General features: G+C 42.6%; 1 protein-coding gene and 1 pseudogene across 1 annotated transcript in view; one reads left to right on the plus strand and one right to left on the minus strand.

Moving 5' to 3' along the window:
• Window positions 1–7331: 7331 nt before the first annotated feature.
• Window positions 7332–16234, minus strand: LOC114005817 (succinate dehydrogenase assembly factor 3, mitochondrial pseudogene; annotated as a pseudogene).
• A 90-nt stretch (window positions 16235–16324) lies between these two features.
• The window catches only part of ETNK1 (ethanolamine kinase 1), a 68531-nt gene continuing 68418 nt past the window's right edge, over window positions 16325–16437 (plus strand). The window contains exon 1 of the mRNA XM_006167167.3: window positions 16325–16429. Within this exon, the coding sequence (XP_006167229.2) occupies window positions 16325–16429 (105 nt within the window). The remainder of the gene's footprint in view (window positions 16430–16437) is intronic.

Below are 16437 nucleotides of genomic sequence, written 5' to 3' on the forward strand. Positions count from 1 at the left end.
TGAGTTTTAAGCCACCAGGTTCGGGACGCGAACTGCAGTTGACTACATGGGAGTCCAGCGACAAAGCCATTACGCTTGCCAACTGCTGGTCCCAAGAAATTTACTTGTTATTAAAAAAAATTCAAATGCTGGCATTGTACAGAAAAATTGAACAGGTTTATTTATAATCGTTATAACGTTGAACTGCTGCAACTTGTTCACTGAAACATTTTGACTTGCATTAATACTTTACATTTACGCATTTACATTAAAAATCCACACACAAATGAAAATGGAAAAACTGCCAATATCCAATTTCTGTCCCCTATTTTCCACCTGCAGTCATATACTTAGGTACCCCATGGGGAAAAAAAATCTAATGTTCAGAACTACCAATAACAGGACGAAGGGGAAAACTTTTTTTTTTGAGAGTGAAATGTTTCCCATCATAGTGGATTCTTCAGCATGTTCTCCACATATGCGGCATGCCAGCTGGGTGTCTTTTGGCATAATTGTTACACGTTTGGCATGGAGAGCACACAAGTTGATATTTTCAAAAAGGCCAACCAAAATAGGCCTCACTTGCCTCCTATAAAGCACCAATAGCGGCACTCTGGAAGCGCAGATCTGTTTTGAAATCCTGAGCAATTTCTCCCGCCAGAAGGCTGGAAAGGAAGTTTGCTGATAGGAAATTCAGTGGGCTTCTGATACCGTCTGATTTCACAGAGCGCCACAGTACCCGGCCTCTAAAGATGAGGCTCCTTCACCCCTTTTGCAGGCAGTTGCTTCCTGGGCGCTTTACAGCCAGCGGACTTGCGGGAGGTCTACTTTGTATGAGCCATGGGGTGGAAACCTCACTTACCCCACTTCTTGGACTGGAGCTCAGAGAACTAGAGGCGTCACTGGCCTCGGAGAGCGACGGGGGCCGCGAACACAATTCCATTCGTTATCATTATTTTTTAATTTGACCAGAGAGAGAGAAAAAGGGAAAGCGAGAAAGCAAGCTGCCAGGTCCGGGACTCTAACTGTGGTCTGCCATGTGGGAATCCAGCGTCTTTAACCACCTCGGCAGGCAGCTGTCGGCCTCAAAAATGCATTTTTAAGCGCAAAATTAAGGGTAGAGGTCCCAGGTGCATAATCAGCTCAATGATTGCTTAAAAAGGACATGGCCATCTTCTGGAGTTTCTCGATTGATGAGGCCTTAGGTCTATCAGTTTTCATTCTGGGAGGGGGAAATCACCAGGTTTCTGGCACCATGCACTGGGGTTTGTTTGGGCACAGCCAAACGAGTTCCATCCTGCAGAGCAGCTTAAGGATTTATGTTAGAAACTATCTTTCTGGGCCAGTATGTGGTGTGGTAGTTATGGGTCCCACATGGCCAGCTCCGCAGTTCCAGCCCGGACCCAGCAGATTAAAAGCATGCCAGGCGCGTGTGCGTGCAGGCGGGCCCAAAATCCAGAGAGGAGAACGGAAGAGAAGAGACTGCGTCATGGCCACTCTTCTTGAAGGGTGATTTCCCACCGTCCCTGACTCTGTCTCCCCTCTACCCCATCTCTTGTGCACACGCCCTATGGTAAAAATCTTTAACTAACTAACTAAATAAGTAAAAAGAACTTTATTTCCCCTTTCAGTAGGAGTTTGGGGAACCACGACCCTGACTCTTAGCCAAAATTACTTAATTAACATAACCAAAGTCTGGAGTCTTAATCCTTACTTTCGGCAATTAAAATTTAAATGACTCTTGCATTTCTAAGTAGCTTAGAAAGACACTACTTTTAGTTCAACCCTTATTAATTTTTCAGTTGGGGGAATTTTCATTTTTTTTTTTTTTCTTACCAGAAGGGGAAACTAAGGACTCAGCTCTTTTAGGGGTTCCCTGCTTGGTTTCAATTAAAGGAGAGCTAATTGTAAAGTACCGTCTTATTTAATCCTGATAGAAATTTAGTAATAAAGGCTCAGAACATGTTTGAGCTCTTATGGGGACTAAGCTTTATTCTAGGCATTATTGTAAACATTTTCTCCACATTTCCGTTACTATCAGTTTGTGGATTGGAACTAGGTCAAACTGCGCATATTCTATAGCAGGACTCCCTAACTACAAAGCTCAGATCCTTTTCATCCTCTTCATTACCTGCAGTCTCAAAAACTGTAAAAGCAAGCTTCCATCCTTTGGAGCAAGGCCAAGTAGAAATTAAAGCTGGAGAAGTAGCCCTTTCATGTGTCTTTTTCTTATGCTATAAGCACAACAAGCATTAACTCTTTGCAGTTTGTGTGCACACACAACAGCTTGGAAATTTTTCGTGCAACGTATAAAAATATTGCTTCAAATATTCCTTTTAGAGAACCAACCAGACATAAAAATAGAAATTCAAAAGCTTAATTTAGTGAGGTTCGCAGGTGGCGTAGTGGTTAAGGGTGCTAGACTCCCACATGTCCGACTACTGTTTGAGTCCCGGACTTGGTGCCTTGCTTTCTCGCTTTCCTCTCTCTCTCTCTCTCTGGTCAAATTAGAAATGAATAAATAAATAAGGTTAAATAAAATAATTACTTTATTTTATTATTATTATTTGGAGAGATTTTTGCTATAGGGTGCTTGCGTGTGCCAGAAAGACAGAGAGAGACAGAGAGACAGAAAGTGAGAAATCACCCCCCAGGGGGGATGGCTACGCCCCAATCCCTCCTCCATTCTGCTCTCGGGATCTTGGGCACGCACGCACACGCGCCTGACTTGAGTTTAAGCCACCGGGTCTGGGACGCGAACCGCAGTCGACCACATGGGAGTCCAGCGACATAGCCATTATGCTAACTGCTGGTCTCATAAAATAATTATTTAAAAAAAAATTAACTTAGGGGACCAGCAGTTGGCGTAATGGCTATGTTGTTGGACTCCCATGTAATAGGACAATCTGTTAGCATAATGGCTATGTTGCTGGACTCCCATGTGGTCGACCACGGCTCAAGTCCCGGACGCAGCAGCTTAACTCAAGCCAGACGCGTGTGCGTGCGTGCCCAAGATCCCAAGAGGAGAATGGAGGAGAAGGGATTACGGCATGGCCATCCCCCCCTGGGGGGGGTGATTTCTCGCTTTCTGTCTCTGTCTTTCTGGTGAGCGCACACGCCCTATAGCAAAAACCTCTCCAAAAAAATTTAAAAAATAAAAAATAAAAAGTTTAACTTAATAATGGTGTTAAAATGATTCTGTGAATTTTGGGGAAAATTGAAATGATAGTAAAATAATGAAGACTAACTGCTTTTTTGTTTATGCATTTTGTTTTGAATTTGAGGGAGAGGGAAAGTTAGAAATCACTTCCCGCCCCCTGCCCCCCAACGATGATGGCTATACCACAGTCCCTTCTCTTCCATTCTCCTCTCAGGATTTTGGGCATGCACACACATGTGCCCAGTGTGAGTTTCAATCTACTGGGTCCAGTACTTGAGCCATGGTCAGCCAAGTGGGAGACTAGCTGCTTAACCACTGTGCCCCTTGCTGGTCCCACAATACTATTTTTTAAAGGTTTTTGGGGACTAGCAGATGGTGCAATGATTACGTTGCTGGGCTCTCAAGTACTTGACCACAGTTCAAGTCCCGGACTCGGTGGCTTAAAACTGGCTAAACACCTGTGTGTGTGTGTGTGTGTGTGTGTGTGTGTGTGTGTGTGTTTGTCCAAGATCCAGAGAGAAGGGAGGAGAAAGGTTTGAGGCATGGCCATCACCCCTGCCGGGCGAGGGGGGTGATTTCTTACTTTTTGTCTCTCTCCCTGTCTCTCTGGTGAGCATAACATATCCTATAGCAAAAATCTCTAAAAAAAAATAAGTAATAAAGTAAAATAAAAATAAAGGTTTTTGCCATAGGATATATGGGCTAGCTGGAAAGAAACAGAGGTAAAGTGAGAAATCTCTCCCCCCGTGAATGGCCATACTGCAGTCCCTTCTCTTCCATTTTCCTCCAGGAATTTTGGGCACACATGCACACATGCCTGGTGTGATTTTCAAGCATCCAAGTCCAGGACTCAAACTACAGTTGGGTATGTGAGAGTTCAGCACCTTAACCAACATACCACTTTGTAGCCCCCACAACACTTTTTATTTTATTGTACTCATTTATTTAGAATTATTTTATTTATTTATTTATTTATTTTTAAAGTTTGACCAGAAAGAGAAAAAGAGAGAGAGAGAGAAGGAAAGTGAGAAAGCAAGCCACCAGGTCCAGGCCTTGAACTGTGGTCAGCACCCTAACTACCATGCTACCTGCTGTCCTCATAGTTGTCATTTATACTGTGTAAGAAACTCTCTGAAGGCCATCAAGGATCTGAAGAAGAAAATGTTCCAACTTTTGCTAAGAGGTAATACATGAACCTGAGTTATAACTTGGTTCTAGGACTATGAGAATAAGAGGGAAGGTAGAACTAGTACCATCAGACACGTGCGGAGAGTTAAATATTTATTTGGTCTTGTAACTGAGCAGGTGTATTTAGAACGGTCTTTCTCAGATGTTTAATGCAGTCATTGCAGCGGTATTGTAGATGACCAGTTCCCTCAGGCCATCTTAAAGTTGTACAACACAGAACAGGTGAAACCTCCTTTTGATGTAGCATCTCTGGACACCTAAGCACTCTTCTTTTTTTCTCTTTTTCTGTCAGAGAGGCAGAACAGGTTTATCTTTGAATGTCTAGTAGCTCTGATATTTTGAACTCTTCCATTTCAATTCAATCTCCAATGCCATGAACTAACTCAGATTTTTCAGTTAGGTATATAAGAGTGAATTCATTCTATTTATTTACTTTTATTATATCAAATGTTACTTAGATGTCATATATCTACATTATTTTTTTAAAAAAATAACAAATATCTGTTGAGTGTTTACTAAGAATGATTTTATTTTAAACATGTTTTGAATTGGGTAAATGATCTCTACCTGTTAGCCATACCTACATGATCTTGTTTCATAGAATGTTTTCTTCTGCAAATTCTTTACTCTGGTATCTAAATGTAACTCCTTTGTGATGAAAACATTTATGACCAGATCCCCTTAATGTATATTTGGCAATCCTTTCATTCCTTCATACAAAATGTTCATTATGTAACAAGTTATAAATAATTGTTCTAGTCTTTTATATGTGACATAATCATTATGACTTAAATCTACAATGTGGGTGTCACAAGGCAGAATTTTTTAGGTGTTTTAACAGATGTATAAAAGGAAAAAGTAAATTTGGACTAGGAAAATCCAGACAAGCGCCATGAAAAAGGCTGCTGGAGAGTTAAGCTTTGAAGGAGTGGGTTTTTAAAAGCAGACATAGGGAGCAGGATATTCCAGGTACTTATCAATGTCCTGCTAAGTACAGGAAGGGGACTAAAAGGTGTGGGATACCTCACAGCAATGTGATATCTTCAGAATCTTCTTCTTTTCTCTAGACATGTATTACAAGGCGCTGGACCATTTTCCTGACATCCTGTGGCTAAGATTTATTTCAAACCCAAACATGAGTAATGGTCTGGCTCGTGGCCTAGGAAACGTTCAGGCAGGAGAATTCAGCATAATCAGAGCACAAGGTACTCTATTGTGATCACCTAATGCAACCCTTGGCTGAGAGCACTTTCTCTGTGAGACTGGCAGAGCTTAAAGCACTAACTAGTGGGCCGAAGCACTTATTTATTAACTTTTATGTCTTAGGCACTATTCTAGGCAGCGGAAATGTGGCAATAGACAAAATAAAATGTGGCTCTCTTTCCTGCCGCTAACATTCTAGTAGACTAAGTGGGCATGGAAAAAAGTAAATACATTGATTTCAAGATATATTACATTGTGGCAACTGATAAATAAACATAAAACAGCTTGTTGGATGAGGGAAGCAATGGAACAACCCTGGAGTAAGATCTGATACACAGGAAAACCAGTAGGCAGAAATCATGAGGAAGTAAAATTAGACAACTAGAATCAGAATCCAGGTAAAAACAGATACAGAGACGTCAATTGTTTGCAACGACTCAGAAGTGCTGTTGGGCCTCCACAGCTACTGCTTGATAGTTCTATTTTTTTTCTTCACTCCTTTTTGTGTGTGAGAGAGAAAAAGTGCAGGACAGATGAAGGGAGGGAGGAAGAGAAGTGAAAAAAGGAGAACGAGGATTGTGGGTATTTTTGACAGGGTCTCACCATGTCTAGAACTTCTTGCCCTAGCCTCCCAGTTAGCTAGGTTTACAGGTAGGTGCCACTACGCCAGGACTGTTTAGATTGGTCTGGGAACTGAGCCTGGGCTCCCCATGTAGCCTCAGCTACCTCATAGCAGCACCCTCCTGCTTGAATCTTTACTTCTAGGGCTCCTGTAGTCTCCTGCATGTATGCTTAAGTAGGTGCATATGTACATCTGCCACTTAACTCTATTAGAAAATCGGTCTATCCATCAAATTATTTCCATGGTGAGCCCAGCAGATAGTGAAATGGTTACGTTGCTGGACTCCTGCACGGTCAACCACAGTTTGAATCCCTGACCGGTGGCTTGAAACTCATGCTGGGTGCACGTGCGTGTGTGCCCAAAATCCTGAGAGGAGAATGGAGGAGGAGGGGTTACGGTGGCCATCCCCCATGGGGGTGATTTCTTGCTTTCTGTCTCTCTGGTGCACGCACATGCCCTGTAGCAAAAATCTCTCTAAAAAACACAAAACAAATTTAAAAAATTATTTCCATGGATAGTTCCGTGTTCTGGTGGTTAAAGAAACTAGATCCTGGGGCTGGTAGGTGGCATGGTAGTTAAGGTGCTGGACTCCTACATGGCCGACCATGATTCAAGTCCTGGACCTAGCAGCTTGCTTTCTCGTTTTCTCTTTCTCTCTGTCTCTCTCTGGTCAAATTAAAATAACAATAATAATGATAACAAATAGAAATAAGTAAATATTTTTTTCCCTTTCTAAGCCTTTCTTTTAGTCCCCAAACCAAATTTCATCCAGCAAGTACTGTTATTCCAATAATGTCACAACATTTTTCAGTTGTCTACTACTGATTCCGGTCTATATACTGCATTCATAACATCATAAATGAAATATTATGAAAGACTCAAAGCTGAAATAATACCTTTTAAAAAACCAGTGATAGTGCTGGGCGCATGTGTGTGCGTGTGTGCCCAAGATCCTGAGAGGAGACTGGAGGAGAAGGGATTGCGGCGTGCCTCCCTGAGGGGGTGATTTCTTACTTTCTGTCTCTCTGTCTCTCTGGTGAGCATGTGACCTAGAGCAAAAACCTCTCCAAAACAAAGCAAAACAAAATGAAAAAAAAAAAAACAAAACAAAAAACAGTGATAGTTTAAAAAAAAGGGGGGGCTCTGGATTTCATGTTTTGTTAAGCTTTATTGCATAGACTAAACTTTTGATGTGGCAGACTCAGTAATATTAAATTGCTTATTGGGTTTAGTGGCTTGCATCATCTCTTGTAACTGTCCAGTTTGTTCATTGTGGATGTCATTAAATTTTTCTTCTGGGAGGAAGGTGCCAAAATGTGTTTTTTCAGTTGAATTCTGTCTGCTTTCATTAGCTTGTTGCCACAATGCTGCTGCATACACCTCCCATTCCTGCAAGAAATGCTGGGCCTCAGAACCAATGATCTTAAGTGTAAATTTGTTCTTCATTGTTCTTCATGTACTGATCGCCCAGGGCTTTGAGGTCTGAGGGGCAAAACACAGTGCAACTGCAGAATGTGTCTATACAAGGCTCGGACTTGGGCAATGTGACCAGTAAATAATGCATTAAATAGAAAGTGGTGTGGCGCTTAAGGCAGCTGGATCCCCTTGGCCAACTCTGATTCAGTCTTGGACTCAGCAGCTTGGAAATCATCCAAGCACATGTGTGTGCATGCCCAAAATCCCAAGAAGAGACTGGAGAAGGGAGTTGGCGTGGCCCTCCCCGCTGGTGGGGGAGTGTAATTTCTCACTTTCCCTCTCTCTGTCTCTCTCCTGCAAGTGTACATGCCCTATAGCAAAAAATAAAAGAAAAAAAAGCTGGATCCTTGGAGTCAGCAGGTGGCATGGACATTAAGACACTGGATCTCACATGGCCAGCTGCTTGGTCAAGTCCGGGACCTGGTAGCTTGAAGATCTCACTGGGCTTGTACGCATGAAATGTCCAAAATTGAGCAGAGATTGGAGAAGTGATTAATAGTGTGGCTGTTCTCTGGGGGGTGATTTTTCACTTTTTCTTTCTCTCTCTCTCTCGTGGGTATATGCACTCTATAGGAAAAACTTAAAAAAGAAGCAGCAGCAGCAGCAGCAGCAGCAGCAGCTGGATTCTACATGCCAACTGCAAGAAACTGTAATATTGTTTCCTGGCCCTTTCAGCATGAAAAGCATGCTGGATGTGTGTGTCCAAAACTCTATAGGTTAGAGAAATGGAGAGAAGGGATTGTCGCATGACCACACCCATTGGGGAGGTGCATTCTCTCCCTCTTTCTGCCGAGTGCATGTGCCTGCTGACATTTAAAAAAATAAATTTCTATATTGAGGGACAGTTACATTATTGCCAATTTTTAGGTATTATGAGCAATCCTATAATGAGCATTCTTGTATGGATTTTCTCAAGTACATATGTGGGATTTTTTTTTTTTAATGTTAGAGATTTTGCTATAGGTCGCATGTGTTCACCAAAGAAACAGAGACACAGAGAGACAGAAAGTGAGAAATCACCGCCCACCGCCGCCAGGTGCTGGCCATACCACCATCCCTTATCCTCCATTCTCCTCTTACACTTTTGGGCATGTAAGTACATGTGCCCGGTGCAAGTTTGAAGCTGCTGTGTCCAGGCCTCGACTATGTGGTAGTCCAGTGACATAACTATTATGCCATTTGCTGGTCCTCATATGTGAGATTTCTGTTTATAACTGGAATTAAAATTTTTAAATGGTAAAGAATGTCTACCTTCAACTTTATTAAATATTATAAAATTGTTCCCTACCTGCGGCCAGCAGGTGGCATGTTGGTTGGGATGCTGGACTCCCACATAGTTGACCACAGTTTGAGTCCCAGACCTGGTGGCTTGTTTTCTCACTTTCTCTCTCTATTGCATGCATGTGCCCTATTGAAATTTTAAAATAATAATAATAATAAATAGTTCTTTATGAAAAAAATTGTTCCCGGGAACCAGCAGTTAACGTAATGGCTATGTCGCTGGACTCCCACGTAGTCGACCGCTGTTCGTGTCCCGGACCTGGTGGCTTAGAGCTCACGCCGGGCGCGTGTGCGTGAGTGCCCAAGATCCCGAGAGGAGAATGGAGGAGAAGGGATTGCGGTGTGGCCATCCCCCCTGGGGGGTGATTTCTTTCTTTCTGTCTCTATGTCTCTCTCTGTCTGTCTGGCGAGCACACACGCCTTATAGCGAAAACCTCTCCAAAAAAAAAAAAATTGTTCCCTACCAGTAACATATACTTGACATTATTAAACTGCAATTTCCCCTCCAATCTAATGGATATAAAATGATGTTTATTGTTGTTTCAATTTTGACTGCATTAATTATTAGTTAGGGAGATAGCTTTCAAAAACTTACTGGTGGGGCCAGTAGATGGCATAGCTGTTGTGTCGCTAGAGACTCACATGGACAACCACTGTTTGAATTCCAGACCCAGGGGCTTGAAAATCACACCAGGTGTATGCCCAAGATCCTGGGAGGAGAATGGAAGGTGCAGGATTGTGGCATGGGTATTCCCTCAGGGGGTGATTCCCACTTTTCCTCTCACTATTTCTGTCTCTCTCTTTCTCTGGAGAGTACACACACCCTAAAGCAAAAAATTCTTTAAAAAAAAGAAAAAAAACAGGGGCCAGTCTATGGCATGGTGGTTAAAAGGCCTGGACTCCCACATGGTCTACCATGGTTTGAGTTCCAGACCTGGAGCTTGTTTTCTCACTTTCTCTCCCTCTTTCTTTCTCACTATGTCCCTCTCTGGTCAAAATTAAATAAATAAATAAAGTCAAATAAAATAATTCTTAAAAAAAAAAAGAAAAAAGTAGTTGGGTGGTTTGATTTCCTTATTGATTTGTAAGATTTGAATATAAATACTTATGTTTTTTTTTTAAATTTGCCAGAGAACATGTGTACTAGACTTGCTAGAGAGAGAGATAGAGAGAGAGAAGAGGAAACACTCTCTGAGAGGAATGACTACAGTACAATCCCTTCTCCTCCATCTTTCCTTCTTTTGGGGATTTTTGGCATGCATGCACACGTGCCTGGTGTATTTCTCAAGCTGTCAGGTCTGGGACTGGATCCAAGTGGTTGACCATCTGAGATCCCACTGCCTTACCCACCACACCATGGCTTGCCATTTAAGTTCATGGCTTTTTCTTTTTTCTTTTTCTTATGGTTTGCCATTTAAGTTTATGGTACCTTAAGGTCCACTCCTCGTGTTGCACAGCTCTATGGGTTTTGACAGATCTGTGTCGTGTACACGCCATTATAGTATCATACGGGATAGTTTCATAGCCCTCAAAACCTCTGCGCTCCTTTCCTCCCTCCCTTTGCCTCCTTCAAGTCTTTGTGATTCGATGTCATTTTTTTTTAAACGTGCAGGTTATTTACTTTATTTATTTATTTAAAGTTTTTATCTATTTATTTATTCATTATGATTTAAAAATTATTTGTTATTATTTTTAATTATTTTTTTTGAAGAGGTTTTTGCAAAAGGGCACGTGCACTTGCCAGAAAGACACAGAGAGAAAGACAGAAAGCAAGAAATCACACCCCAGGGGGATGGCCATGCCGCAATCCCTTCTCCTCTATTCTCCTCTCAGGATCTTGGGCAAGCACACACACGTGCCCAGCATGAGTTTAAGTCACTGGGTCCAGGATTCGAACAGTGGTCGACTACATGGGAGTCCAGCGACATAGCCATTATGTTAACTGCTGGTCCCTAATTTTTTTCATTTTGTTATTATTATTTTTTAATTTGACCAGAGGGATAGATAGAGAGAGCAAGAAAGGGAAAGGGAAAAAGCAAGTTGCTAGGTCCGGGACTCGAACTGCAGTCAGCCACGTGTGAATCCAGCACTAATAACCACCATGCCACCTGCTAGTCATTATTATGGTTTTGTTTTTAAGCCACTGGGTTCAGGGCTCATACTGTAGTCAATCATGTGGAAATCTAGCACCTTAACTATCATTCCACTGGCTGGCCCCTCTTTTTTTTAATTTTTTATTACTGACTAATGTTCAAGTCTATGGATGTAACACATATATTTCTGGTTTTCTCCATAGGGTTCATGAGCTTGGTGAAGAAAAACAGAGAGAGGGAAAGTGAGACATCACTCTCCCCCAGGGAGGGTGGTACACTTCACTCCTCCACTCTCCTCTTGGGATGCACCCAGTGTTATTTTCAAGACACCAGGTCTAGGAATTGAACCGTGGCCAACCGTGTGGGAATCCAGTATCTTCACACCACCACTCGACCCAGTTTGTTTTTTTAACAGTCTCACTGTGCAGTTCTCCTTTCTCAGCCCCCCAGCTGTGACTCCAGGTATATGCTACCACACCCAGCTTTTTTTCAGTCTATGTTGCTTAGATCTGCCTCAAGCGTATGATCCTCCTACATCAGCTTTCCAGAGTTTTCCATATGACAGGTGCAGGACACCACTTGACCTTTATGTTCATCCGGGACTTAAATGCAAGCTACAGAGATGGTCCCACCCTGTAGAGCACAGTGTCTTACCTGCACATGCCACTGAAATTTCAGAATCAAAACTTGCAGCTGGCCATGTGGTTTCCAGAGCAGGGTTTTTTTGTTTGTTTGTTTGTTTTTGTTAAACCATTTACCTATTGAAGCACACCTTGGTTGCTTCTAATGTTTGACAATTATGAACAAAAACTATAAACATTAGTGTGTTGGTTTCTGTGTGGACATAAATTTTCAGACCATTTGTGTAAATACCAAGTAGCATGATTATTGGATTTGTGTGGTGATACAACGTTTCAGTTGTAAGAAACTGTGGATTGTTTTCCAAGGTGCCTGTATCAGTTAGTAACATATCAGTGATGAATGAGAGTTCCCATTTCTTCACTTCTTCCTCAGAATGTTACTCTGAGTGTTTTGGATGGTAGTTATTCTTTTTCTTTTTGAGAGAGAGAGATTTTTTGCAATAGGGCATTGCACGTGCTAGAGAGAGAGAGATAGAGAGAACTCAACCTCCAGAGGGATGGTCATGCCACAATTCCTTCTCCTCTGTTCTTCCAAGATTTTTGAGACACACACACACACATGCCTGGTGGGAATTTGAAGCCACTGGGTCTAGGACTCGAACCACAGTCAACGATGTGGTCGTCCAGTGACATAACCATTACGCCATCTGCTGGTCCTCGATAATAGCTTTTCTAATAGGTTTGTAGTGATTTCTCATTGTTTAAAGTTGTAGTCACAATATTGACATAATATTGAACATGTTTTTATATATTTTTTGACATCTGTTTATCTTCTCACTGAGGTATCTGTTTTGATCCTTTGACTGCTTTTATTGATTTATTTTGAATTTTCAATAGGGGGTATGTGCTTGCTAGAGAGAGACAGAGAGGGAGAGAGAAGAGAAAGAGAAAGTGAGAAAGCACCCCCAAGGGTGGTTGGCCAAGTCCCAGTCTTTGTCCTCCATTCTCCTCTCAGGATTTTGGGAACATGTGCCTCGTGTTTTTCAAGCCTCTGGGTCTCAACTCGAACTGCGTAGTTGGTCATGTGGGATCTAGTCACCATAACCACCACACTACTGGCTGGTCCCTGATTGGATTTAATCTTGAATTACCTTATACATATTGACTAGTTCAGGACGAATCAAGACCTTTGTAATAATTGTATTTTCTTACTTATGACTGTGTTTTATCTCTCCATAGTCCATAGTTTCATTCATGAAGATCTTGCCTGTTTTTTTTTTTTTTTTTTTTAGTTTTATTCTTGGGTTCCTAACAGCTTTTTTTCTTCCTTTTTTCTCTTCCTTTCTAATTGCTAATGAACTCTTTAAAACTACAAACTAGTGTTGGGGCTGGCAGATGGTATGGTGGTTAAGGCTCTGGGTTCCCATATGGCTGACAACGGTTCAGATCGTGTACTCAGCGGCTTGAAAATCACATCACATGTGTGCCGAAAATCCTGAGAGGAGAGTGGAGGAGAAAGATTGTGATACAGCCATGGCCCCTGGAGAGCCATTTCTTACTTTCTCTTCCTAGCGATCCCACGCACCCCATGGTAAAAACTTAAAAAACCTAAAACAAGGGGCCAGCAGGTGGTTAAGGCACTGGACTCCCACATGGTCAACCCCAGTTCAAGTCCTGGACCTGGTGGCTTGCTTTCTCACTTTCTCTCTCCCTTTCTGTGTGTATCTCTCTGGTCAAATTAAAATAAATAAATAAAATCAAATAAATAAAATTAAATAAATAAAATCAAGTAAATAATTCTTAAACAAAACAAAACAATTACAAACTAGTATAATTCCTAAAATAATTTTTCATAATTTACTATTAAAGCATTTATAATTACAAAATATATTTGAAAATTCTTCATCATCTATTTAATAAAAAATACAATTTATACAAAAGCATGAGATATTATCTAAAATGTGAAAGTATTAGTATATCAATTGTTTCTCCACAAATTGGAAGGAGGAATACATAAACTAGTGTTCATTTGTAGTACATGATTTCAAAAAAACATGCCCTGGGGATGGGCAGGTGGCGGTGGTTAAAGGCACTGGACTCCCATGTGACCGCGGTTCAAGTTCTGGAACCTTGACCGCGGTTCAAGTTCTTGGCATCTTGTTTTCTTGCTTTCTATCTCTCTCTCTGTGTCTTGCTCTGGTCAAATTTAAAAATAACAATAATGATAAATAAAGGAAATAATTCTTTAAACAAAACCAAAAACATGCCCTGTCCAGTCAAGATGGCACAGTAATAACAAAATGCACTGTGGGGCTGGCTCTCTGGCTTTCTGGTTAAGGCAGCTGGGCCCCACATGGCCGATGGTGTGGTTCAAATCCTATCCCTAGTGGCTTATAAAAACATGTCAGGCACCTGAGTGTACTTAGTTGAAATTTAAATATGGTGGAGAAATGTGTGGTAAGCAATTGTGTATGGCCATGCCCCGTTCAGAGTTTGTGGGGGCACCATGAGTGCTGCCCCCTGGCAAATGAAACATAAAACGACTGTGCTTCTGAACCACATGGGAAATCTTGGGTTTGTGTCTTGACGACTTCTACAGGCGGGATGTGAGTGTGCCTATGATTCCGCTGGCTGAGGCGAGGAGTGGATTTTGAGGTGTAATACCATGTTGGTGCTGCCTGACTCTACCTCTCTCTCATGGTAGAAATAAACCTTAAAAAAAAAAAAAGAATGCGAGACCAGCAGTTAGCGTAATGGCTATGTCGCTGGACTCCCACGTAGTCAACTGCCGTTCTTGTCCTGGACCCGGTGGCTTAAAACTCACGCCAGGCGCGTGTGCGTGCATGCCCAAGATCCCGAGAGGAGAATGGAGAAGGGATTGTGGCGTGGCCATCCCCCCTGGGAGTTGAAATCGCGCTTTCTGTCTCTCTGTCTCTGTCTGTCTGGCGAGCGCACGCGCCCTATAGCAAAAACCTCTCCGGGGGGAAAAAAAAAATGGAGCCAGCAGGTGGCATGGAGGTTAAGGCACTGAATGCCACATAGCCAACTTAGCAATTTGAGTCCCTGACTTGTGGCTTGAGTGTCCAGAATCCCAACAGACTGGAGGAGAAGGGATTGCAACATGGCCATCCCCCTGGGGTGTGATTTCTCACTTTCTCTTCCTCTCTCTATCTCTCTGTCTCTGCCTTTCTCCAGCAAGTGCATGCAAAAACCTAGACAAAAAAAAAAAAAAAAAAAAGCCTAAGTCTGGAAAATGTTGCATCAACTTATTTGCTGTATTGTTAAACTTGATCCCCACCACAGTCTTTTTTAGTTTAAGAACTTCATTATTATAATTATTTAAAAAGTAATCATTATATTTATTTATATACTTTAATTTGATCAGAGAGGGACAGAGTGAGACAGAAGGAGGGAAAATGAGAAAGTAAGCTACCAGGTCCAGGACTTGAACCGTTGTTGGCCTTGTGGGAGTCCAGTGCCCTTAACCACCAGGAACTTTATTATTAACCCTGAAGTATTTATTTTGTGATTAACAAAGGTAAGTAGGTTCTTTCTGAACAACTGGGATGCAAATTCATGCTAATGAGACAGTGAAACATTTTTAATGATAATTGAGTCCCATTAACAATTTAATTTACTACTAATAAATGTATTAACCATGTACTAGTGCTGCAGGGAAGACACTGATTTGAAGGTCAAATCCCTACCTATTTTCCTTCATCATAAAGGAAAATTAGGAGGTTCAAATAAATTACTCATTCATTATCTAGTCTTCAGCATTCACTTAGCAGTGGAAAGAACCTCTCTAAAATATGGTGACTGCAGGTTCCAAGGGAGCTGGCTGGTTTGCATACAGCAATAATGTGCTACTTAAGTGATGATGGATCCATACAGAGGATCAGGTTTGGGTGCCAGCACCCAGGATGATGGCTGGCCAGTAGGGATGGGATCGGAGGGTGGGACCCTGTTGGGGGCACTTGCCTCTCTCCATCTCATTCTCATTAAAGAAACAGACTTTTACAAAAAAGGTTTCAGGGTAGCAGTGGTGAGTTCTTAGGGCCCACTTGGGAGTACCCTGATGCAGGCATCCTGTCGTCCCAACGCTGAGCCTCAAAACTGTTTTCTTTTTCTTCCCATTCATCTTCACCCCAGACGCTAATCTGGCTTTGAGTAATTCTCAGTATGGTCAAACATCTGACCTAAAAATAACTCTGTAAATGTCACAGTTGTCTTACCTAACTATCTTATCTGAGTTTGTCCTGAAAACTGTGATCTCCGTACACCAGGAATGGGAATTTAGTTGCCAACCCAACTATATGGTTCCAGTTCATAGAGGCTCCAAGATCAAGGCCAAGTTAATCCAACTTGGACCAAGTTAATCCACCTCGCCCAGACTCAGGCCAAATTAAAAGGCTGATCCTGGGGTTATTTCAGGGTGCCTTTCTCGCCTTCTCAGAAAAAACTCAGCCCTAACTGAAGCCAGAGCCCTACGACCCTCTGGATCAGATGAGCCAAAGCGTCAATGTCCCAAGGGGCGTGGCAAGGCTCAGGTTCTTACGGAGGAGGCGCCCGGGGTTTTGCTGCCTAGCGGCTCAGAGCCCAACGCCTGATAACCCCGGCCGAGAAACCTAACGCCGAGCGGGCAGCCCATTGTGCCGAGAGCATGGAAACCCAGCCCCGGCTCCTGACGCAGGCGGAGGCCCCGCCCCGCGCGTGACGCCAGCGTCAGGCCAGTCCCGGCATGCTCCGCGGCCGCCCGCGGTCGAGCGCAGACGAGAGGCATCTTCCCCGTGAGCGGCCCCGGCTCCGTTCATCCGCTGTCCAGACCCGGGTCGGCAATAGACCGGCCCCCCG

Source organism: Tupaia chinensis, unplaced genomic scaffold, assembly GCF_000334495.1.
Source record: "Tupaia chinensis unplaced genomic scaffold, TupChi_1.0 Scaffold144568_1, whole genome shotgun sequence".
NCBI classification, from domain to species: Eukaryota; Metazoa; Chordata; class Mammalia; order Scandentia; family Tupaiidae; genus Tupaia; species Tupaia belangeri.